Raw genomic sequence first — 24,104 nt, 5'->3', positions numbered from 1 at the left:
TGTTAAAGACCAGTTTGTTAAAAATAATAATAAATGAAAAACTAAAATTTAAGTAACAGAAAATTTCAAAATATTAATGATAATTAATAGGAGTCATAAAATTAGGAGAGACGTAACAAAAATAATATTTGTTTTCCTTGTTTAGCTCAAGACAGTACTGACGTTTTCTCTCACTTACTATCTTGAGCTAAACAAGGAAAATAAATATTTTTTTTGTTATGTCTCTCCTAATTTTATGCCTACTAGTAATTATCATTAATATTTTCTGTTTCTTAAATTTTTGTTTTTTACTTATTTTAATTTTTTAACAAATTGTTATTTAACGTTCTTTAAAACCTTTTGTAATTTAGTAAAATGTTATCATATAATTATTTATTGTTAAAACTTGAAAGATAAAAGAACCATTGTTAGAACTTGAAAGATAAAAGAATAATGTCATAATTTATACTTCCTCCATCTCATTTTATATGTCATCCCTTTCTATAAATAGTTGGTTCATAATACTTGTCATTTTATAAAATCAATGCATAAATTAGCATATTATTTCTTTTTTTCCCTTGTAAGTTATTAGCATTGAAAACATATATTTGACCAACTTAGAAAAGTTAGGTAAATATTCATGTTCATTGATTGAAAATTTGAGTTCCAAAAAAATTAAATAAGAGTAAAATTACATCATTTCTTAATGCAAGTACAAAGTAAAAATGTGATGAAGGAAGTAGTAATTATTATTAATCTTACAAATGTCAATTATAAAATTTTCGCCTTTTTTTTATTTCTGTTTTGTTGTAAGAAAAAAGTGTACAAGGTCAAGGGACATCAAACATCAAAGGAGTCGTCCCCCACCAGAACAATGTAGAACATAGAAATTCGAGTCGTAATGGAACCACACAAAATAGTGTTATGACCCAAAAGCACTTTAACAATGATGATGAAAGGATAAAAGTTAAAACTAATCATATGCACACGCAAATTATCTGATTGGACCTCGTACACCTATGCCTCATGCTCTTTCCCTCCTTTAATCATTGAATTTTGTCGTCCCCCAGAAAATAAGTCTTTGGATGTGGGATTATTTTAACGCAAAATTATGCTCTAGTCTTAGCTTAGGGGAGAAAATATATACGTCACATAATCTAATATAAATTATTACCATAAAATACTTCTTCTGTTTCAGTTTATGTGGCATACCTGAATTTTGAGACCGTGTAGTAATAATATTTATATATTTGAAAATTATGTAACATTGAAAATATATATAAAAAAAATATAATCAAAGATAGATTTGTTTGAATCTTGAGATCTCAGAGATGCTACATAAATTAGAATGGAAAACGTATTATACTTGGTTTAACCATACATTGTATAAACAAATACCTTATATAATGTTTAGATAGTACATGTGTATAAACACACACTTTTTATATAAGATTGACGTTATATATAATGCTTTTTTCAGGAATAATATTGCAGATTAAGTTACATAACGTAATTTTATATTGGACCGTATTCTTTTTTTAAAAATAAATAAATAAATAATTCCCCTGTTATAATGATTACATCCTCTGTTTAAAATAGAATGAAGGGGTTAGGAGTTGGAGGGATTAAAACTTTGTAATATTGGGTCTCAATTCAGACATAATCTATAAGTGAATGTTTTTATAAACATAGAGAGGGAGTGAAATGGTTAAAGAGACCTTGAATAGGACGGGCACTGCATGCTTAAAATGGAATAATGATTATCTTGTACAACTAATTAAAACCATTGTAACTCTTTTCATGTCTATGTGGTGCATGTTTAGACTTGGAGTTTAAGTTTATCTGTCGTTATACTTTAAGGTCATTCATACCATCACCGTTAGCAAATCATCTTAGTTAACCTTAATGGAGTTCCAACATAAATTTTAATCAAGTGTAATTGAAAATGACATAGTCAATTACACATAGAGCGGTGAATTTGGACCTCTAAATTTTGAAGCTCCGTTATATAGTCTAGAGCAAATACGAGACGATTGGAGTGTGTGAAGCAAGTAAATGTAAAGAGCACGCTAATTTTACTCCTTATAAGGCACGCAAAGAATAATATTTCTCCCCTAGTACTATAAGGGATGGTCCAATTAATTAGATGCAGTTATTCATTACCATGCTAGTTTTCTTAAGTTGGTCAATACATCTTGATTCTTGTGGCAAACTAAAAGGTCGTTTTGGGGGGAAATTATATGCTAAGAGTGAATAACTATAGCCACAAAATTAATAGATGCTTATCCTTCGCTGCCACTCGGATTTGTGGTGGGATGAATATTATCTTTTACTTTTAATCATATATCTCGAATTAGAACTCTTGAAATGAAAAAAAAAATGTTTTTTCTAGAAAACACTTTCCTTATAATGGATGAATCTTATGCGGTGCTAAATTTGAGTTAGTTATTAGGCTCAAAGCAAATATCAGATACCAAATTAAAGAAAATGACCGAATACATTAATAATCCTTGAATTTTCTAGTAAGTTTTGAAAACATGATAAAATGTTCATATTAGACACTTCCGACTAAATTTTGGAAAAGTTTATGCATGTGTTTTCAAGTGTCTATCATATATATATATATAAGTTAACCACTTATAAATATGTGACCTCCTTTAATTATATGCATTAGCTTCGATAAAACATATCATGCATATTACAATTCATGTTGTTATTTTCGATTAAAAAATGTGACATATTTTATATGACTATATAATGGACGTTTAAGAATACAAACATTTTCTTTTCAAGATTTGATGTAGAAATATTTAATATAAACACGTTATCATATGTTCAGTCAATATCTAAATAAAATTTATTGATATATTTATAGGCAATTGATGTATACGGCCAAAGAAAATCTTTATCATTGCACATGAGTGATGACACCATCCTTGTGTTTAGCAAGTAACAACCTTTGTTTTTTCTTATTATTGTATTTTGTGGGGATCCATATATAGTTGTAAGTTTGATTATTAAACTTATGGATTTTGCAATTGACAAGAAGCCAAAAGTGTCCAATGGTGATGTCAACATAGTTGAGCAGTAGCATGTTCCATAAAGTGGGGAAAGGACCAAGTTTAAAGCATGATGTTGTGGCCTTAGCATCAATCATGGTGACTTTTTTGTACCACCACTTAAATGGATAAGAAATGTGAAAGTTTTAAGTGTTACTACTGTTCCAATTATAATGACACTTCGGATTGTAATAAGGTGAACTTTTATTTTGAGAATTCAGAGTTGAAATCAGAATTTTTAAAGTTAAATATATGAGGTTCTAGCTTGTCCTCCAAGTCTTGGTCCATTGACCTTAATGATTATCTCTGTTTATTGCACTACACACACTCTCTTCTTCTTTTTTTTCCGCTCAGTATTTGACATTTGTATTGGAGTTCAATCGTGTTGAATTTGTGCCATGTAGGGTCCCATTCGGGAAACTTCTTCTAGTAAGGATTTTTTTCATATTCAAACCCCAAATTCGAGGTTTGTAATTAAGAAACAAACAATCTTATCCACTATACCACATTCTTTGGTGCGCTCTTGCTCTTTTTGCAGTACTGAATAAATATCCCACCAAAGGAATCTGCGTGCTTTTATGTATCCCTACTTATTGTACTCTTCATTTTAATTTGTATAGCATAGTTTAATTAGTTAGAAAAATTAATTTTAAATGTCATCATATTTATATGTGCTATAAAACTTTAAAACTTGCTGTATTAAGCATATTATAACATTAGTGTGCAGGAGTGTAGACAAGAGTACTGTAATTGCGTGTTTAATAAAACTTAGTAGTTTAGACTCAAATATGTGTATGTGTTGAAAAAAGTCATTTAATATGTATATTATATAATATATTCAACACTTATAAGTAAGTAAGAAAAATAATAATTCAGTAAACTAAAAATCTTGATTCTGCATCTAGTTGTGTGACCATAAAAACTTGTCATTAAAAATGAAATAAAAAATTTAAGTAAATTGTAAATTTACAAAGATATGATTATTTTTTTTAGAAAAAAACGAAGTAATAAACACAAACAACAGTGTGTTCGTGGATGTGTAAATTACTCTAATCCTACTTAGGATTATTTTAATTAATTGATTATCATATTCTTTTGTACGTTTAGCCTCAAAGAATAGTCAAAGTGATCTCACCTTTTTCTTTTAATTTCTTATAGTTTTCATAAAAATGCTTGTAATTTGGTCTTGACACTTTAAATCTTTTGAATATCTTTATTTTTCACTTTGCAGAGTATAGCTAGCTTTATTCCTCCTATATCACAATCTTTTTTTTATTTACTAATTATTTGGCAAAGTGATTCCTTTAATTTAAATTATTAATTAAACATGTGATTGTATAAGTAAACATCTATACTATGCAATAAACTTGTAGCGGTGATCGAGTTAATTGAGCAGAAAATTTCACAAATGGAGAGTCTCAAATTCGAAACTCTTTGTATACATGTTTTTTCGGTCAAGTTCATCACACGAGGCTTATCTAGTTCCCATGTGGTTCACATACTATTACATTAGAGTGAATTTAATTTGTACGGACTCGGATGATAGTGACTGTGTAGGATTTTTCCTTATAATTAAAAAAATATTCAATTATGCATTAACCACGTCACAAGGATGTGTAAAGGTGACTTGTTCTAGTTATATTAATTAGACAAATTCATAAACTTTTTCCGTATTTGGAGGGTTTTTGATTTATTACTTAAATTAACGTAAAGATACTAGTATATTTTATTTCAACCATGAAAAGCACATTTGATTTGATTAATATGGACAACCTCTAATTGCTAATTAACATGAACCCACAAAAAAGAAAAGAATAAAAAGAGAGAATAATTAAGAAACTAATCATGAAAGTTGAACTTATTTTCTGACAATATATTGTTATTATTTTTTTTTTTGGATGTTACAGCACTTGACAATTAATTAAGATGAATGAAGTATTTGTTATCATAATTATGAAGAACTTTGGTCAAATTTGAGAACTGTAAATATTTGGTTGTCTAAATCTTAGAGGGGAACAAGTCTTATCAAGGATATTATTTTACCGGAATCAGCTATAAATGAGACTGTTTTTTCTTAATTAGAGGTCTTGAACTCATGTCCTACATAAAGAAAAATATTTGTTAGAGAGTGCTCCACCATATGGGATCCAACACAATACGATTTCAAATAATTAAATTTTAATACGGAAATCGAATAGCAAGTGAAAAAATAATAATTATGTTTTGGTTTACCATGATTTAATATAGCATAAAGTTGGATAATGTTTTGACTTCAAGAAATTACCATCTCTTTGGATCTTACTTTTTTTTTTTACTAACACATCTCAACTACTCCACTGGGTAAAACTATTTTGCCTATCAAAACTTAGGTAGATAAGATGTATCAGTTCCTTTTTTTTTTCTTACTTTTGTTAAGATTTGAAGGAAGTTTTGAAGCAGTGATAAATTATAGAATTTGGAGCCAAAATGATAATTTTTTCCTTCAAAAAATATAAATGGCATATTAATTTTTTTTTTAAATTTAAAGGGTAAAATCGCTTTAGAGAGAGTGATATCTTTAGTACAAAATTGACTCCGTTTATGTTCTTTGTGAACTATAAATCATGATTTGAGCCGTGAAATTAGTTGGCATCGATGACACTTGCGTTAGAGTAAACAACTTATATTACACTGCCTCAGAGTGTGACCCTACCCCAGGTTGTGGGAATAATGTGCAATGTTTTGTGTGTCAGACTATCTTAAATCTTTTAATCTCTGATATGATTTAAATTAATTTTGATCTTTTATGATTTTTACTTTGCTTTACACCTAATATAATGACGTGATTTAGTGATCAACGAATGAGTGCAGAACTTGAAATCTGCGTTCAACGTCTAATAAAGACAAACATTTTAATTAATTTCTTTTTATATTTGCCTAATATTAACAACAAAGTTACTCGATATCTATTTTGCTGAAAGGTAATAGATACTCAATGATCCAAAACACCACCATTAGAAAAAATAACAAATAATTTTCACCCGCTTCATGAACTACGATTAGTTGATGGTTTTACGACTAAAGTTACATTTTTTTTTCTTGTGATTTTCCATCAGATGTTTTGTATCCATATTAGAGTTCGACTATTTCATATTCGCACTGCGTAGGGCTATTTGAGAGGAAAACAATCCATACTAAGAACTTTTTTCATGTATATCCAAAATGTAAACTCAAAACCTCTGATTAAGAAAAGAATCGCATCCACTACATGACATCTTTTAGTTGTAAGAATAAAGTTACTTATTAAGGTATATAATGTGGGGAGTTTGGTGTATGTTGGGTGGGGGTAAAAATGAAAAACAAGACAAAGTGGTAAAAATGCATGAAAAGCAAAAGAAGATCTCAATGATTAAGGAAAAAAAGCACTAAATTAGATTGGGTTTCCAACTCAAAAGTCATAAAGAAAGACAAAGATTGGTCTCTTATTGCTACTTATATCACTTTATAGCATCACACTCGCTCTTCTCTTCTGTTGCAAGGCATTGGCCCACCTTAGTTTAATTTTTTATTTTACACAGGAGAGAAGTATTGAAAACAACCTTGAATTTAACATGAATTATTAGTTTTATTTTTGAATTATTGATAGTTTTAAAAATATCCCTCTATTTGACTAATTAAACTTAGATATGTAACATCTCGCAACTTGAAATAGCTAGAAAGAAGCTAAGAACTTGAAATAATCATTTTTGGAAAGTACAAGGAAATCTGGAAATTTTTAAGCAAGTTAAAGTTGAGATTTTGGTCAACTTCAATCGACCATAACTCCTAGCTCAGGATGATTTAGGTGTAGTTCTAGATATCGTTGGAAAGCTCTTGGATTTATATTTCCAACGCCACCGAGTTTGCACAATTCCGAGTTTGTATGAGTGAGTTACGTCCTTTATAAGTTGGGCTGTTGGATTAAGGAAATGTCCGAATCCGAATTTTTAAGGATAGTTTGGTCTTTTCCTTACCCAATTAATTAAATCCGTTTTTAGTAAAATAATTGGGGTCAAGACCGAGTTAGTTCAGTTTACGCTTTTAAAAATTAGAGCTAGGGTTTTTGGAGAAAGAACGCAAGAGAAAGGAAAGAAGAAAAGCAAGTTTCGCCAAGGACGATCGATTTTGGTTGTGGATTCGCCAAGAAGTTGATCCTACAAGGTATGTGAGTCTCTCATAGCGTTGGGTTCATTCACTCACGCGCCAAACATGTTTAGTTCAACGCAATTCGTCCTAAAAGAGTTTGAAAGTTGATGTTCTTGATATGAATTCTTGAATTTGAATGTTGTTCTTGAATTGGGTTGAATTGTGGAGTTTCCGAGATCTTTATATTGTGTTTTAGAGTTACTTTGAGTTAGGTTCTTGAGTACATACGCTGGGTATCAGGATCTAAAACGAATTTGAGGAAGATAATCGAATTTAGGTGGTTTGAGGCTGAAAAACGAAGAAGGAAAAAATCGAGTAAGGTTCATGAAACAAGTCCGCGTCGCGGACTTGTTCCCCCTGTGAACAAAAATCTGCTCCGCGTCGTGGAGAGGACGCGGACTCCTCTGTCTCAAATTTAATTTCGCGACCATTTATTTAGAAACACCTCCGCGTCGCGGACTTGTTTCAAGACGGTGATTTCGTAACTTTTCTCAAGTAATGCTAGTCCAAATCATTCCTAAACATCAAGAGACCTTTCCTAGCACAAATCATAATCCTTGAATCCATAATTCAAATTCAAGGAAAGTAAAGAGTAAATTCAAGTAAAGTTAATAGTCAAGTCAAGTGAAGTTCATCAAGGTTTTCAAGGGTCTTTTACAAATGTTTTAACTTTATTTTAAGACTTAAGTTTCAAGTTAAGCAAATAGTAAAGAGTTGGGTTCATTCCTTAAAAGCTATTAGGGAACTAAGTATTCCCAAAGAGTTTATAAATGTTTTCACATTTGAGCAAGAAAAGGGATCATCGATTCCAAGAGGACTTTTAAGCTAAGTTTTGAGTAATTATCTCAAACCAAAGAAAGAAGTTATTCTAAAACATATGAGCTAAGTATATTTTTGGGAGTAGTATTGAGCACCGATATGGGGATGCGAGTTCATATTAACTCAAGTCTCCATAAACCATGTAGCCATCATGGGCAGAAAAAGGATCATACTTTTTAGATGATTCCTTAGTGCTTTTAGCATAGACTAGTGAATCCACTTAGTAGTTTAGGTTCTATACTGGTGACAAGGTATAGGACGGTCCTTGGCAACGTGAGGTAAAACGTTGTACCATCACTTAAGCTCATAGTGATGGTTGTCGGTTAGAGAATCTCTCACAGAAGTTATATTACTTTCTAAATGAGTAAAGTTAAGTTTGTTATTGTTTTGTCTTTAACGAACTAAGGTTGTTTTCAGTTGTTTTATAAAGCTTTTCATATATTACATGTGTTTCATTGCTTTATTTTGAGTTAAGTATTCATGAGTTGAAAAGAGCCAAGGTAAGTGTTTCTTTCAGAATCCTTTCAAGCCTATGTATTGTTTAGCATTCCAACTCGCATACTTGTACATTCAAAGTACTGATGCCAGTTGGCCTGCATCGTCTTATGATGCAGACACAGGTAACCAGGATCAGCATCCAACGCCTCGTTGATCCAGCTTGAGCACTCGGAGTCTGTGGTGAGCCTTCTTGCTTTTGGAGGACTCCTTTATTTGCTTTCTAGTTTAGTTCATTAGGATGTTGAGGGGTTTGTCCCAATATCCCTCTCAGTTGTTTTAGAGGCTTCATAGACAATCAGTTATTAGTTCTTTAGTCTTCTCATTTTATATTATGTTAAGACTTGGGTTGCCATTTTGGCAAAGTTGAATGTTTAATTCTTCTAACATTCTAAGCTATACTATTAAGCTATTTGAGTAAGTTCATTTGATCATTATAATCATGCGTAGAGTCTTCCGTTGAGTTAAGTAAGTCAGGCCAAGGGTTCGCTTGGGGCTAGCAATGGTCTTCGAGTGCCAGTCCCGCCCAAGGTGTAGGCTCGGGGCGTGACAAGATACACCTCCGATATACAACATGACATAACAAATAATCTTAAATGTTTGTAGGAGTATGCGACTCTTAATAAAAAATCGAGAGAAGTGTTGAAAATACCCCTAAACTTGACGAGAAATATTTAGGGGTGTATTTTACTCATGTTGCAAGATCATGAGTGTATTTAAATTCAGTTAATCAAGTAGAAATATTTTCAAGACTGTCAATAATTTAGAGATAAAACTAACAATTCACACCAAATTTAGGGGTATTTTCAATACTTTTTTTTGTACCATTAGTATAAATTATATAATTGCTAGCTTACATCACAATCTATATTGGTTTATATCTGACTATCTGTTATCAATGCAAATCAATTTAGTAGTGTTGGTATGTTTTATTAATCCTTGACACAACCAATAATTTGTATTGATAGAACATTAAGGAAATTAATGAAATTGACATATATCGAAAGAGAAAGGACAATGATGGTATAAGTCTCCGTAGTAAACGATAAATAATGAATGCATTTCCTAATTTTGGGATATTCAAGTGTATCCTTTAGTATCCTAAACTATGATTTTGTATAAGTTTATGTATATTGTTTTTATTACGATGTGAGAGTCTTAACTAATCTTATTTTAATTTTAAGGCATGTGCATATATAAACATTTCAAATTCAAATATTCCTTCCGGTCTCAAATGTTAGTAAATCATGATGGCCAATTAATTTGTTCAAAATATTTGACATTTACAAAAATTACAAGTCATTTATTACTTTTTTAAAAAATAATTCTATTCTTCTTCTAATTAGTGATGTAATTAATTAAATGAGACGTTTCAAAGGACGTACATAAGTTTAGAAAAATTACAAGTCATTTGATACTTTTTTTAAAAATAAATAAATTATATTCCTTTTCTTCTAATTAGTGATGTGATTAATTAAATGAGGCGTTTTCAGCGGACTAACAAGAGTGTGTTGCATTAATTATACATAGATTATATCTTATACATTATTTAGTTTGGTGTATTAAAAATAGTATGCATTGCATAAAAATATTTATTTACAAAGATACCCTTCACAATTATGATGGAAAAGATGTAAAAAGACTTTGAGGGGAAATGAGCTTTTTACCTGGGCTAATGCATGCATTAAAACCCCTTGCATTACTAATACCTAAAAATCTATGGCATTAGTAGTACACACCTTAATACACAATAGATTAGAGGGGTCGTTTGATAGAGTGTATTAGGAGAAATAATGCATGTTTGGTACAGTTTTTCAACTTATGTATTAGTTATACACTCTATTGTGTATTACGGTGTGTATTATTAATATCACAAATTTATAGATATTAGTAATGCAAGGGATTTAATGCATGCATTAGCATGATTTAAGACCTAATTACTCCACAAAACCCTTTTTACACCTTTTCCACCATAATTGTGGAGGATATTTTTGTAAATTAATATTTTTATGCAATGCATGCAAATTTTATTACACCAAACAAAACAATGTATAAAAATTATCTATATATAATTAATACAAACGTAACTAATGCGAGTATTACTAATACATTCTATTTAATATTATTTTTATATACCCTACCAAATAAATAATTCATTAGTTATATATAGCATGGAAAAAATATACAAAACAAGGTATTACTAATGCGAAGAATTAACGCATACATTATTTTTGCTTATATACTCTGTCAAACGACTTCTACATGAGTTTGGTATGGAGGAAAATACAAATATTTCTTTAAGGAATTTTTTTTATAATAAAAATTAAAGAGTTGTCCATTCATGAGTTATTTTTTTTAAAAAAAAAGGCAAAGAAAAGAAATGAAAAGTGAAAGAAAAAAGGGAAACCTCTTATCTCACCGCCGTTTTCTGTTTACAACTGAAGTGGCCAAACTTTTATTCCACATGTTTTTTTCTTTCTCTTTTTCAGGGAATATAAGCTCTGATTTGCAGAAAATCAAAATAAAATATTTTACGTATTTAAAATATTATAAAAATCTGACAAACATCGTGCATGAAATGATAAATTTCACATGCTTCCAGTTGTATTTCTTCTATTGTTGGTAAATTAGGATTCCCCTTAATTACTTTTACCAAAAGAAGCAAGCTAAACAAAACAAAAATAATAAGTGTATGCATGCAGCAAATGAAAAATTAAAATTAAAATCAAGAAAACAACTTATTCATTTGTTTACATTTTACAATGAGAGGTTCACGCCAGGTTGATTCACAAAGCATTTCGCGTTAATAAAATTAGAAAAGGAACTGCACCTCAAGATTTAATGTAGAGATCATATATATATATATTGGAAATAGTTTATAATAAGTTACGGTACTTATTATTGCCGCAAGGCTCCCCTCGTATAAAGAGAGTACTTATTTTTCATGAATTCAATGAGGTAAAAACAAAAATTACTGTCAGTTTCACTTTTTGTTACTAAGCATACTACTGCAGAGACTTCATCCATGATCTTCAATTATTTTTCATTCGACTGAATCCTTTCGTCGAAAAATTATATTGATGTCAATAATGGGATTTCGAATGCAGTTCCATTGCTATAATCCCACATTTAGAGACCTTCAATATGCGTCCATTTAGTTTAATACCTTTCGTTGAAAAATTATACTATTACAGTTGTGGGGCTTCGAGGATGTAGTCCCACAAACAAAGATCTTCTTCAGGCCAAAATTCACAGTAATTAGAGTCATTGCTTACAGCTCCAGCCAAATCCCATGGTGAATTGTCGTAATAGAATTTATCAAATTTTTGAGTAAGATCCATAAGAAGATCAGGCAAATCAAGAAAAGGGTCTTCGTTATTACTCCTCAAAGATGATTCTGTTGACTCTATTTCTTCAGGAGAACAGGGCATTTCCATTAACTCATCTGTACTCTGTTTTTCCATAAAATTTCTTGGTAAAATATCCAAAGCTGCAGCCTTAGCGGCTGCTGATTGAATATCTTTAGCGCATTTCGAAGATGGTTTAGGAAATTGATGAGCTAATTCAGGGAAATTGAGTAAAGCTAAGTGACCCTTAATGGCAATTGCAGCTACATCATGTGCTCTGGCAGCCATTTCAGCAGTAGAAAAAGTACCAAGCCAAATTCTAGATTTTTTCCTCGGCTCGCGAATTTCAGACACCCATTTTCCCCAGCTCCGTTTTCGAACACCGTGGTAAATTGGGTGTTTTGAGTCATCAATTTTCTTGGTTTTTTCAGTACTGGATTTGATTTTCTTGTTGTGATTGGTTTCTTGATTTGATGATTTTAAGGTTATTGGTCTTTTTGTTAGAGATGAAGAAGAAGTTGTTTGATTGTTGTTGAAAATAATGGGAGATTCATCTTTTTCTTCCATGGGAGTTTTCTACAGTAGGAGAGGAAGCTACAGAATTTAGCTTCTTATAGTGTTTTGGTTTTTGGACTTATTGGCACTTTTTATCTTTTTTTACTTTAGATGGAATAATTCCAAAGAAAAAAGGTGAAAGTAAATACTACTACTTAGTACTAACTAGCTTCCACTACAATTAGGTGTCGTTTGGTTTAAAATTGAGATATCTTACAGGTTATAATTTTGGGATTAAAATCAAGATTAGAGCTTAATTAGATAACTTGTTCCATCTCCAATAGGAAGTGTCATCAAGACTTGGTAAGTTCAATGATTGTTAGGCCAATTATGTTGTATAGGGACGAGTGCATTTAGAAACTGAAGATACTTAGATGGATGTGTGGACATACTTAGAAGAGATAAGATTAGAAATAAAGATATTCAAGACAAGGTGAGAGTGACCTCTGTGATGGACAAGATACGGAAAGCGGGACTGAGATATTTGAATATGTGAAGAGGACAAGAAAAGCACAAATGTCTTAGTAAGGAGGTGTGAGAGGACATAATATATTTTAAGCTCACCAAAAATAAGATATTAAATAAGAGAGCGTAGAAATCGACAATTAAATGAACTCCGGCAAAGTCATTGCTGTTCCTTCTCTCATTGTAGCTAGGTGGATGGGGGTAAGCTTGTTTGAACGTGCACTTTTTAAGTTTTAAGGTGTCTGTTTGACGAGATGAGAAAAGTAAGATTTAGATGATTTGAGCATCTATAAAAAGGAGATACACATATATCTCAGTAAAAAAGTGTAAGGGGTGGACTAAGATGAACCGAGGTAAAAGTGGGTCGAAGAAATATATTGGGAAGAGATGATCAAATATATAAAACATAACACACCTATAAGGTTGCAACTCATCATATTGTTTAGTTTCTTTATCAGTATTAGTATATTATCACTCTCATACTAACACATTCTTCGATTTTAATATTATCTGTTGTTTCTTTTTACTTCAACATAATTATATTATTTATTATTTCTACTGTTCTCTTCTCTATTATTTCTGCTATCACAATGGCTGGGAGTGTAATTGGCAGAGACCTTGAATAGGAAGGGCACATGCACATGCACACTTAAAATGGAAACTAACTTTAAGCAACCTTTTGATTTATTAGTAAGAGCTAGCCATGGTTTGCTTTAAAAAAGAATTACAAACCTTTCCAATTGGTGTGTCGGTTGTCTCCAAACAGCCATTTTTCATGTTTACTGTTTCTCTCTACATGCTAAAGATACTATTTTTTTAAAATTTTTTTATATAATTTATTTTGTCTATATAAAATTTGAAATATCAATTATATTCTATGTTCTAAAGGGTTAAAAAAAAATTTAAAAAATAAATAAAGAGTTAAATTGAGGAGAACGATATCATATCAAAATTTAAAATTGTTATTATCTGAAAATGATGTCAAACTATTTTGTTGAAGCCACATAAATTGAAAAAATTGAATATACTCATAGTAACATAATTTCAATATTTATATTAACTTGTGTCACTCATGGATCTCAATTATAAACTTTATAATAAATTAAATATGTAGTGCAATATGTCCTTTTGAAGACAAAAATGTACAATCGTGGTGTCAACATATATAGTTGGGCAGTAGCATGTTCCATTAAATGGGGAAATTAAAGTACAAAGTTTGAAAACATCAACCATGACTTGTTTTTTGTACCACCAAATACCTGTATAAGCCTAAGGACAAATTAAAGAGTACGTTTTTAGGGACAAAATTGATTACTACTCCAATTGATTATGACACAAGCTAGCAAAGTCTGTAATAAATAATTTATTCACAGTTTTTCCAGCTTGCAAAAAATCTTTATGTACATAACTTAGATTTTAGTTGTCCTGAGTTGAACAATAAACTGTCTACCTAATTTTTCAATTAGATTTAAATTATATGTACTAATGGTGTAAAAATAAATGTGTAATTATACAAGATTAGATGAGATTAAAAATGACCAGTTTCGACGAATGATGACTGAAGGTGTTGAAAGGATACGAGGTAGACTTAAAATCATATGAAAATATGTTGTTTCGAAAGATCCTCAATTTCTTAGAATCAATATATAGACTTGACAAAAAATAAGACTTAATAATTAAAAGAAAAATAAAATAAAATAAAATATATATGTATATATATTGGTGATATGTACTAGTTGGAAAATAGATTGTTGTATGGAGCTTGAAAGATATATAGGTGCAAAAAAAAAAAATATATATAAAAATAAATAAATATATATATAGGTGCTTTTATTGGTTGATTAATGTTATTCTCAAGTCATTAACCATGAGAAATCGAACACTAGAAAATAGGAAATTAGCTATGAAATTTGTCGTTAATTATTAGTACTGAATAGAGTCCATACCTATAGATTTTTAGATAATTAATCCGTCATTAAATTCTTGTTTGTTATTTAATTACAAAAGTCATCTATTGACTATCGTTAAATATGAATTGCAACAAATTTCTATTGTTTAACGACAAAAGTCATCCGTCGTTAATGTATTTTTTGTGTAAGACACATCATATTCGTTCTTTCAATTATATACCAATTAGTTATATTACATTATTAGAGGCAATATTTCTTATTTCTCTACTGTTAAATTCTTCAAGTTAACATGTTTTTTTTTTCTTATAAATTTTTCTTTTAAATTATTTTTCTCATTTACTGTAAGTTATTCTAAAATTTACTAAAGCTATTAGAATAATTTTTTGAAAAAATTTCATTTGGATTGACTGGAAAAAAAATTATGGAATCACGTTTCACTTCTTTTATTCATCATTTAATTTATGGGGCTTCAATTTATTTTAAAAATATATGTTTCATCATTTAATTTAATGGGGTTCAATTTATTTTAAAAATCATGTGTTGCCTCTTTCAATTTGTGGCACCCATGTGTCTACGGTGGACATGGCACAAGTTTTGGTACGATAATTTTAATTTTAAAAAATATTATATTATATATCATGATAAATTAATTAATTTGATATTATTAAATTCAATATTAATATTTTGCGATAAATTGATAACAATCTCTCCCAATGTTATATTGTTGGCAATAATTAATATTTGCATTTTTTTATACGGACAATTAACATTTACATGCTTAAACATGGATGTAAAACAGAAAAGGAAAACTGACAAATTATATTAAATGAATAAGTGTAGCTTTGAAAATTGATAATAAAAAAATTGGTAAGTTTTATCAAATAAAAAATAACAAATTTGTAAGATGGATTATAAAAATTGAGGTTATGCAGAATAAATTGAGATCTTTATGAATTTAAGGAAGGAAATGGAGTAATAAAATTATCGTAAATGTATATTGTGTCACGCTACCAAGTTGATGAAGAATGAGATAAATAGGTTTCTACTGCTTCTCAACACATATATTTTGTAATATTATTATTGTTATTGACATGTTGATTTTTATGAACGTTCATTTTATGCATACTCAAATTTAAGCATGGGAGAGACTGGAGATAATATGAAAATATCTTCTTTTCACTCAAAATCCAACTGCCGGATACATTATTTCATTTCCACTACAACACGTTTCTAACTTCTATATTTACTCCTTCAATTTCTCCCTCTTTTCACTCACATAATCAAATCAGTTATCACATTAATCAAAATTTGAATTTCAAGAGATTTCTCTCTCCAGTCAACTAATTTCAGATCTGTAGGTACTTTCATCTTCTTCAAATTTTTTCTTTATTTTTTCTTGTTTCATCATTTTTTCTAATACATATGGATGCTCCTTCATTAGCATTGAGATTACCCAAATAGTTATACCTAATACTAATCGAATCTTTGATTCTGATAATTCAAAATGGACAAAAAACATATCTAAAAGGTTGCAGGATCCTTTAACAATGGCAAATTAAAGTTCAGAGAAGGTAAAAGCGAAAAAGGATGTACATGCATCAACCTGCATCATCGAAAGCAAAGGTTGAAAAACAACAACAAAAAAAAAGAGGTAGAAAGGTTGCCCCTGCCATATCTCGACCTACACTATACCAGGGTATGTATTTTGAACCATGTATTTTAGTATTTATTTATTTTGTTTTAAATTTATGTCTTCCCCTATTGAACTATTGGATCCACAACATTCGTTTGAGGTGGAATATGTTCAAGATATTATGCAACAAGAAAGGGACAGTCTGTAACTATTGAATCAATTTTTCTTTTACTTACACATTTGATCTGTTTTTATAATATATCTTCTTCTTTTTTGTAGTGACTGCGGAATGCCTTTTCCTGTTTTGTTGAATTTCCGAGCGATGAAATCAACATCCCATCTAATGATTTTCGAAGTGACTATCTTCGCACAAGATATGCAACACTGTTATGAAAGTATGGTCTCAACAAGGTCAAGACGAGATATGTTACCGAGAATGATGATCCTACAAGGCCGAAGAGTGACTACACTCTACCAACAGAAGATGATCTTGTTAGTGTAGAATAGATTTTTATGTATCGATTCACCAACAGTTATTGATGATCTATTGTTTTTAAGATACATTAATTAGTGTTTTTTGAGTATTTCTTCCCTTTTGAAGATACTACTTCTAAATGTGAAGAGTTTTTATGTTGAAAATTGTTTATTTCGCTTTTCATTTTGTTTTCAATATATTTAATACCTTGTTAAATTTTGTCTCTTATAAGTATAGTACACATCACTATAGTTGATAGTTGATACTATATTATTAGTAGATACAAGATTTTTCAAAACTTTATTATGTATATTCAAAATATTGGATTCAGACCTATTATTTTTTATAATTTGTTTACATATAAATTTGTACTATGCAAAAACTATTGAATTCAGATATTATAGAACTACATCCGCCCCGATCTATATCCATCTTATCAGAATCTTTCATAGTATGTACATGTCCTCAACGGATCCGGCTCCTCTCCATTTTTCTTCTCTTCATTTTCCCCAAGTTCTAGCTTGGATTGGAGACACATGTCATAGTTTAGAATTAATGATTGAGATCTAATTGATTAAAGTAGAGTCCTAACCATAGTTATTTACTTCCATATATTTACTTCTTAAATATTTTTGCAATCAATTATATTTTCCTTAAATATATTAAAAACTTTTTGTTACTGCCCTGCATACATTTTTAAAACTTTTACTAAATATTTTTACTTTTTTGAAAAAAATTATAATACAGTTAAACATTTTTATTATTCTAATTGAGTATTAAGGGCTACAGTGTCTATAGAGCAATATGGACTCTATTTAGGGAGTAAGAAAGAATTTAAAGTTGAGTGACAAAATTTATTTTACTCCTAAAATTTAAAAAAAACGTCAGCTCACAATTTTTAATTTTTAATTTGGCAAATACTATTTGAGAAATGGCAAACGTTTGGAAAAACAAATTAAAAAACCAGCAAAAAATTACTCATGTAATTAAGAAAAGAAATTCTTTTAAATATATTTAGGAAAAATATAATGTAAATCTAGAATTGTTGGATTGCAAAAATACTTAAGAAGCAAATATATGGAAGTAAATAACTATGGTTAGGACTTTACTTTATGAATTAGATCTCAACAATTAATTCTAAACTATGACATGTGTCTCCAATCCAAGCTAAAACTTAACAAAAATGAAGAGAAGAGAAATGGAGAGGAGCCGGATCCGTCTTCAACATAAACTTGGCTAAACATAATTCTTATTGAACAGCCTCCTTTTATAATTAGGTATGCTACATGCATGTAATTTTTAGCAATATCTGTTAATACTCATAAATACTTGGACTTTTTCTTTTTCAATATCGACTCTCATAATACTTCTAGCAAGTTACATGATTGAATAATTTTAGCACTAGAATTAATGATGGAGAGGTAAAATCAGTTTATTAATGACAAAATAGCCAAAGAGTAGCTAGCTAGTACATAAATCCTTTGTATGAAGTACAAAAACTTAAACCATTTAGGCGGTAATTATATCTTATCTGAAAGTTTCCCAAATTATATTAATTTCAGAATTTTCATTTGCCCAATACAAAGCAAACGATATATAAGTTATGTATCAGATATATAACTATAAATCATATTCATATAAATTTAGGTTTGAAATAATTGAGATTTGTATCAACAATAACATTTGTACTAGATACATTGTACACAAACAAAGTTGTAATGTATCTGATAAAGCTGGAGTCATGTATCCAGATGTTAAGAAAGAGAAGGAAAAATGAGATTTTTAATGGTAGGAATTTTTAAAAATTATGTTATCTTAAGTCGTGTGATTACTTAATTTTCCGCCATATGGCTTGGTCCATCTCAAAAGAGATCCTTATGTTAAGACACATGTCAACAATATAAAATATAAGGTTTTAAAATAATTTTTAAAAAATAAATTCAAAATAATTATTTTGTACTACTATCATTTTCAGATGGGATATATAAAGTATAGTGTAAATGGGATTCTAGCTTATCATCCAAGTCTTGGTCCATTGACTTTAATCATTCTCTGCATGTTGTACTGAACTATAACCTACCAAAAGATTTGCATGCTTCATTTTCCTTGTTTCAATTTATATAGTATAGTTTAATTAGTCAAAAGATCATTGCATTCATATAATTTTAAGACTTTAAAATTTATCGTCTGAAAATACTATAATATTTGTGTGCAACAAGGAAACATTGTAATGGTGCGTTCGGTATAATTCAATAATATGAATATATAATCAAATTCAAAATTCACTATGCAAGAAGAATTATAATTTAAAAATCATAAATTAAATTTTTTGCCTGTCTCTGTTTGTGTACTGGCCATAAAGGTGGTCATTAAGGATGAAATAAAAAGATACTCCATAAGTTAATTTTTATGTATATCAAAGTAACATTTTTTTCTTTTTTTAATCGAAGGGAGTAATAAACAGACAAACAAACAAAGTATTCCTGGATGTGTAAATTACTCCTACTCTGTATTGTTTTAATTAATTAATATCGTATTCTTTTGTAGGTTTGGTGCCAAAGAATAGTCAAAGTAATTATCTCACCTTTTTTCTTTTTATTTCTTATAATTTACATAAAATGCTTGGAATTTGGACTTTGGTCTTGACACTAAAAGATTTTTTTAATATCTTTGTTCTTGTACATGAATAATACATTTCACTTTGCAGAATTTAGCTTTTTCCTCCTATGACAATTTTAATTATTTTCTAATTTGGCACAGTGATCCCTTTAATATAAATTATAAAACATGTGATTATTATTTGAGCGATAATATAAAAAAAGAGCGGAATGAAGTGAGAGATCGGAGACAGGACAAATAGTCTAGTTGATCAGACTAGACGATTGGAATGAGCAAAATGAAATTAGGATGTGACTGAAAAAACCCAACTTTTCTCCCCTATTTGGAGGGTCTTTAATTTGTACTTAAATTGTCCTAATTATCAGACCTGCAGATACTATATTTTATTGCAACCATGAAAAGCACATTTGATTTGATTAATAAGGATAACCTCTATATATTGCTAATTAACATGACACCACATAAAGAAAGATTTAAAAAATGAGAGAATAATTAAGAAACTAATCATGAAAGTTAAACTTAATTAATTTCTGACTGTTGATGTTGTGTGTTCTTTTTGGGGGATGTTACAGCTCTTGACAATTAACTAAGATAATGGAGTATTTGTTATCACAATGAGAAGAACTTTAGTTAAATTTGAAAATTGTAAATATGTGGTTGGCTAAATCTTAGAGGGTAACAAGTCCTATCAAAATTACCATGCCTTTGGACCACATTTTTTAATTATTATTAATATGTGCATCTCAACTATTTCACTAGGCACGACTAGTTAAATAAATATCGTACAACTCTACTCATTAAAATTTAGGTACACGAAAAAAGAAGTTATTTTACTTCTATTAGGATTTGAAGAGTCTCCAAACAATGATAAATTTATCTGAGTGTAAATTATAGGATCACAATTTGAACAATTAGTTGACATTAATACTTACTTCCTCCGTCCATTTTTATTTGTCATGGTTTCTCTTTATAGAGTCAAACTATAAGAAATTTGACTAATATTTTATGATATATTTTTTCATCATATTAATATGCAAAAAAATTGCAATTTATAGTACTTTTCGTACAGTTTTTTAATATCTAATTTTTTTAAGATATCGAATTAATGTAATCTAATTTAATTTTTAAAATTAGTCTATTTGACTTTCGAAAAGCGCAACATGACAATTAAAAGTGGACGGAGAGAGTACATCAGAGTAGATTGCCTACATTCACCATCTTCGGGTGTGACTTATCCTTGAACCCTGTTGAATGTGTAATACTTCGTACATCGAGCTAATTTTTTTTCTTTTAATCTTTGTTATGATTTTTACTTTGCTTCAACACCGAATGACGTGATTTAGCGATTAATGAATGCGTACAAATTTTGAAATCAGACTTCAATATTTAATTGAGATGAAAATACTAATTAATTTCTTCTTATATCTGCTTAATATTAATAGCAAAGTTATTCAATATCAGATAAAAATAATAGATACTCGATGATCCAAACACCATCATTAAAAATATAAAAGATAATTTTCACTTGCTTCATTGACTAGAATTTCTTGATGGTTCTGTTACTTATTAGGGTAGGGTGGGGAGTTTGCTGTATATAGGGTGGGGGAATTAAAAAAAAATGGAAACAAGAAAAAGAGGTAAAAATGCATGAAAAGCAAAAGATGATTTCAATGATTAAGAAAAAAAAAGTAATTTAAACCCTGCTTTTTATTTTCCCTGCCTTTTATTTTCTGTACATTTTTAATATTTTCATATTCAGATAATAATCAGCTTGTGTTTTTTTATTAATACAAAAATCCTAAATATTTTCTAATTTCATGTGGTAAAGGTAAACTAATCTGAAACGTAACGTGTCATAGTATATGAAGCAACTAGCTGTAATTTCCTTTAATTATACCTTAGCTTCAATTGGAATATACTTGAGGTTTTAACTTTTTAGGTTTATTAACCTTTAACATTTATATTTAAAAGAAATAGTATATTTTATATGATTTATTAACTTATTTATACAACAGATTTTTATCTTAATTTTGAACGTAGTTGGTCAATTAAATTGAGATAATTGATGAGCTTAAATGAAATAATATTGTTAGCAAAAGTTATACAGCAGACTTCAATTTATTTATAATTGACGCATAACAATGGTTATAATTGTATGTCCTATATCAATTTAGAGGATTATCTGATTTTTTTTTAAAAATATTCTCACTCCATAATCAATCTCATCTTCAATGGTCCAACAAAAAAAAATTCATTCGTAGAGGCTCAAACTTGAAATATCTAATTAAGAGTGAAAAAATCTTAATCATTCTATCGCAATCTAGGTTAATCTATGTGTGACTATTTGTTATTGATTTAAACCAATTTAGTAGTGTGGGACTGTGGGTATGTTTTATTTATCGTTTGACACAACCAATAAATTGTATTTATAAAATATTAAGGAAATTAATGAAGCTGACATATATCGAAAGAGAAATTAGGACAATGATGTTATGTGCCACTATTGTAAACAAATAACAATTAATACATTCCCTAAATTTGGGATATAGAAATGTATACTTTTGTATCCTAAAGTATGATTGTATTAATATATCTTAGCTTTATTAATTATTACCATATGAAAGTCTTATTCAATCCCATGTTTATAATTAAATGCTTCAAATGTTCATGTTTCTCTCAACTATATAGTAATGTAGGCAGGGGCAGATCTATAGTATTGAACTATTGATCATATCACACAATATTTTTTTCTTAGACTTGATATTTATAATTTCTTTTAAAATAAACACTCATTCAATATATATATATTATAACAAAAATAAGTTATAAATTTGATACAAGTTCAGAAATTATAAACTAATTCGAATGTTGACTCTACTTCTGAATGTCTATATGTATATAATCTTATCTATGTTATAAATGATTGATTCAACAATTTGAGTTTGTGATTTATGAAAGATAATTTTATTATTGTTCGAAGGCTCACGAGCCATATATATAAAAAAGGAAGAAATATCCTTGTCTCATTGGATAGAACAAAAAAAAAAAAGGAAAGTGATTAAATTATTCACGTGTTCTTTTTTTTTTCCAGAGAATATAATCTCTGATTTGCAGAAGAATTAAAATATTTTATTTACTAAAAGAATTATATAAAACCTGTCAAACGTCGTGCGTAAAATGATAAATTCCACATGATTCCATGTTTCACTTTCTTCCATTGTTGGTAAATTAGGATTCCCCTAAAAAAAATTACCAAAAGAAGAAACCTAAATTATATTCCCCTGAGTCCCTGACAATTTATTTATTTATCAGTCACTGAAAAACAATAATCAAGAAAATAATTTATTCATCAGTTTATTTACAATGCCATAACATAAAAGATGACTGTCAATTCCGTACTCATTTATTCTATTTTGTTACATAAAAAAAAAGATTAGAAAAAATTTAAATCATTCAAAAGTTACATGACTTAAAAATGTTAAAAAGAAAAAAATTCAGATTCCTTATCGCACCTTCTCAAATCTTCTTTATGCTTGTTTCTTTCGCTTGCTAAAAAGTCGACACATTGATTTGTCACTCTTCATGTATGTGTAATTGTATAATTCTGAGCTTTAGATAAATAATTGCAATCTTTAATAATAGTTTTTAAAGAGTTACGTTATATAAGCTTGAAAACAAGTAGACAATCGTTTCCAACATCATTGGCTTACTGTAACCTTTTTTTGATGCTCCATAGTTCTGTGACGGCTCCATTGTTGTAATTCCCACAAATTGAGATCTTTAGCATTCATGCATCAGTTCACTTTTCGTCAAAAAATTATATTATTACAGCTGTGGGACTTCGAGTGCGGTTTCATGGCTGTAATCCCACAAATAGAGATCTTCTTGAGGCCAAAATTCACAGTAATTAGAATCATTGCTTACAGCTCCAGCCAAATCCCATGTTGAATTATAGTAACAAAATTTATCAAATTTTTGAGTAAGATCCAGTAGAAGATCAGGCAAATCAAGAAAAGGATCCTCATTATTACTCCTCAAAGATGAAGACGAAGATGAAGATGATGATTCTGTTGACTCTGTTTCTTCGGGAGAACAGAGCATTTCCATTAACTCACATTTACTCTGTTTTTCCATAAAATTTCTTGGTGAAATATTCAAAGCTGCAGCCTTTGCGGCTGCAGATTGAATATCTTTAGCGCATTTCGAAGCTGGTTTAGGAAACTGATGAGCTAATTCAGGGAAATTGAGTAAAGCTAAGTCACCTTTAATGGCAATTGCAGCTACATCATGTGCTCTGGCAGCCATTTCAGCAGTAGAAAAAGTACCAAGCCAAATTCTTGATTTTTTCCTCGGTTCGCGAATTTCAGACACCCATTTACCCCAGCTCCGTTTTCGAACACCGTGGTAAATTGGGTGTTTTGAGTCATCAATTTTCTTGGTTTTTTCTGTACTGGATTTGATTTTCTTGTTGTGATTGCTTTGTTGTTTTGATGGTTTTAAGGTTATTGATCTTTTTGTTAGAGATGAAGAAGGGATTGTTTGATTGTTGTTGAAAATAATGGGAGATTCATCTTTTTCTTCCAT

General features: G+C 29.4%; 2 protein-coding genes across 2 annotated transcripts; both read right to left on the bottom strand.

Annotated features, from left to right (window-relative positions):
- Nucleotides 1–11,416: 11,416 nt before the first annotated feature.
- On the bottom strand, nucleotides 11,417–12,420 carry LOC107062137 (ethylene-responsive transcription factor ERF038-like). Its single transcript, XM_015312416.1, has one exon. It carries the CDS (start codon nucleotides 12,149–12,151, stop codon nucleotides 11,705–11,707), a length of 447 nt encoding a protein of 148 aa, XP_015167902.1. The 5' UTR covers nucleotides 12,152–12,420; the 3' UTR covers nucleotides 11,417–11,704.
- Nucleotides 12,421–22,910: 10,490 nt separating this feature from the next.
- Nucleotides 22,911–24,104, bottom strand: LOC102588168 (ethylene-responsive transcription factor ERF039-like). The gene has a single exon (XM_006355447.2). It carries the CDS (start codon nucleotides 24,102–24,104, stop codon nucleotides 23,346–23,348), a length of 759 nt encoding a protein of 252 aa, XP_006355509.1. The 3' UTR covers nucleotides 22,911–23,345.

This window comes from Solanum tuberosum, unplaced genomic scaffold (genome assembly GCF_000226075.1).
Source record: "Solanum tuberosum cultivar DM 1-3 516 R44 unplaced genomic scaffold, SolTub_3.0 scf00201, whole genome shotgun sequence".
NCBI lineage: Eukaryota > Viridiplantae > Streptophyta > Magnoliopsida > Solanales > Solanaceae > Solanum > Solanum tuberosum.
The sequence above is the reverse complement of the archived record's forward strand: the minus strand, read 5'-3'. Positions and strand labels throughout refer to the sequence as shown.

Bases quoted from the DNA above. Each gene is read 5' to 3' on its own strand.
- LOC102588168 (XM_006355447.2), bottom strand. From the start codon at position 24,104: ATGGAAGAAAAAGATGAATCTCCCATTATTTTCAACAACAATCAAACA.
- LOC107062137 (XM_015312416.1), bottom strand. From the start codon at position 12,151: ATGGCTGCCAGAGCACATGATGTAGCTGCAATTGCCATTAAGGGTCAC.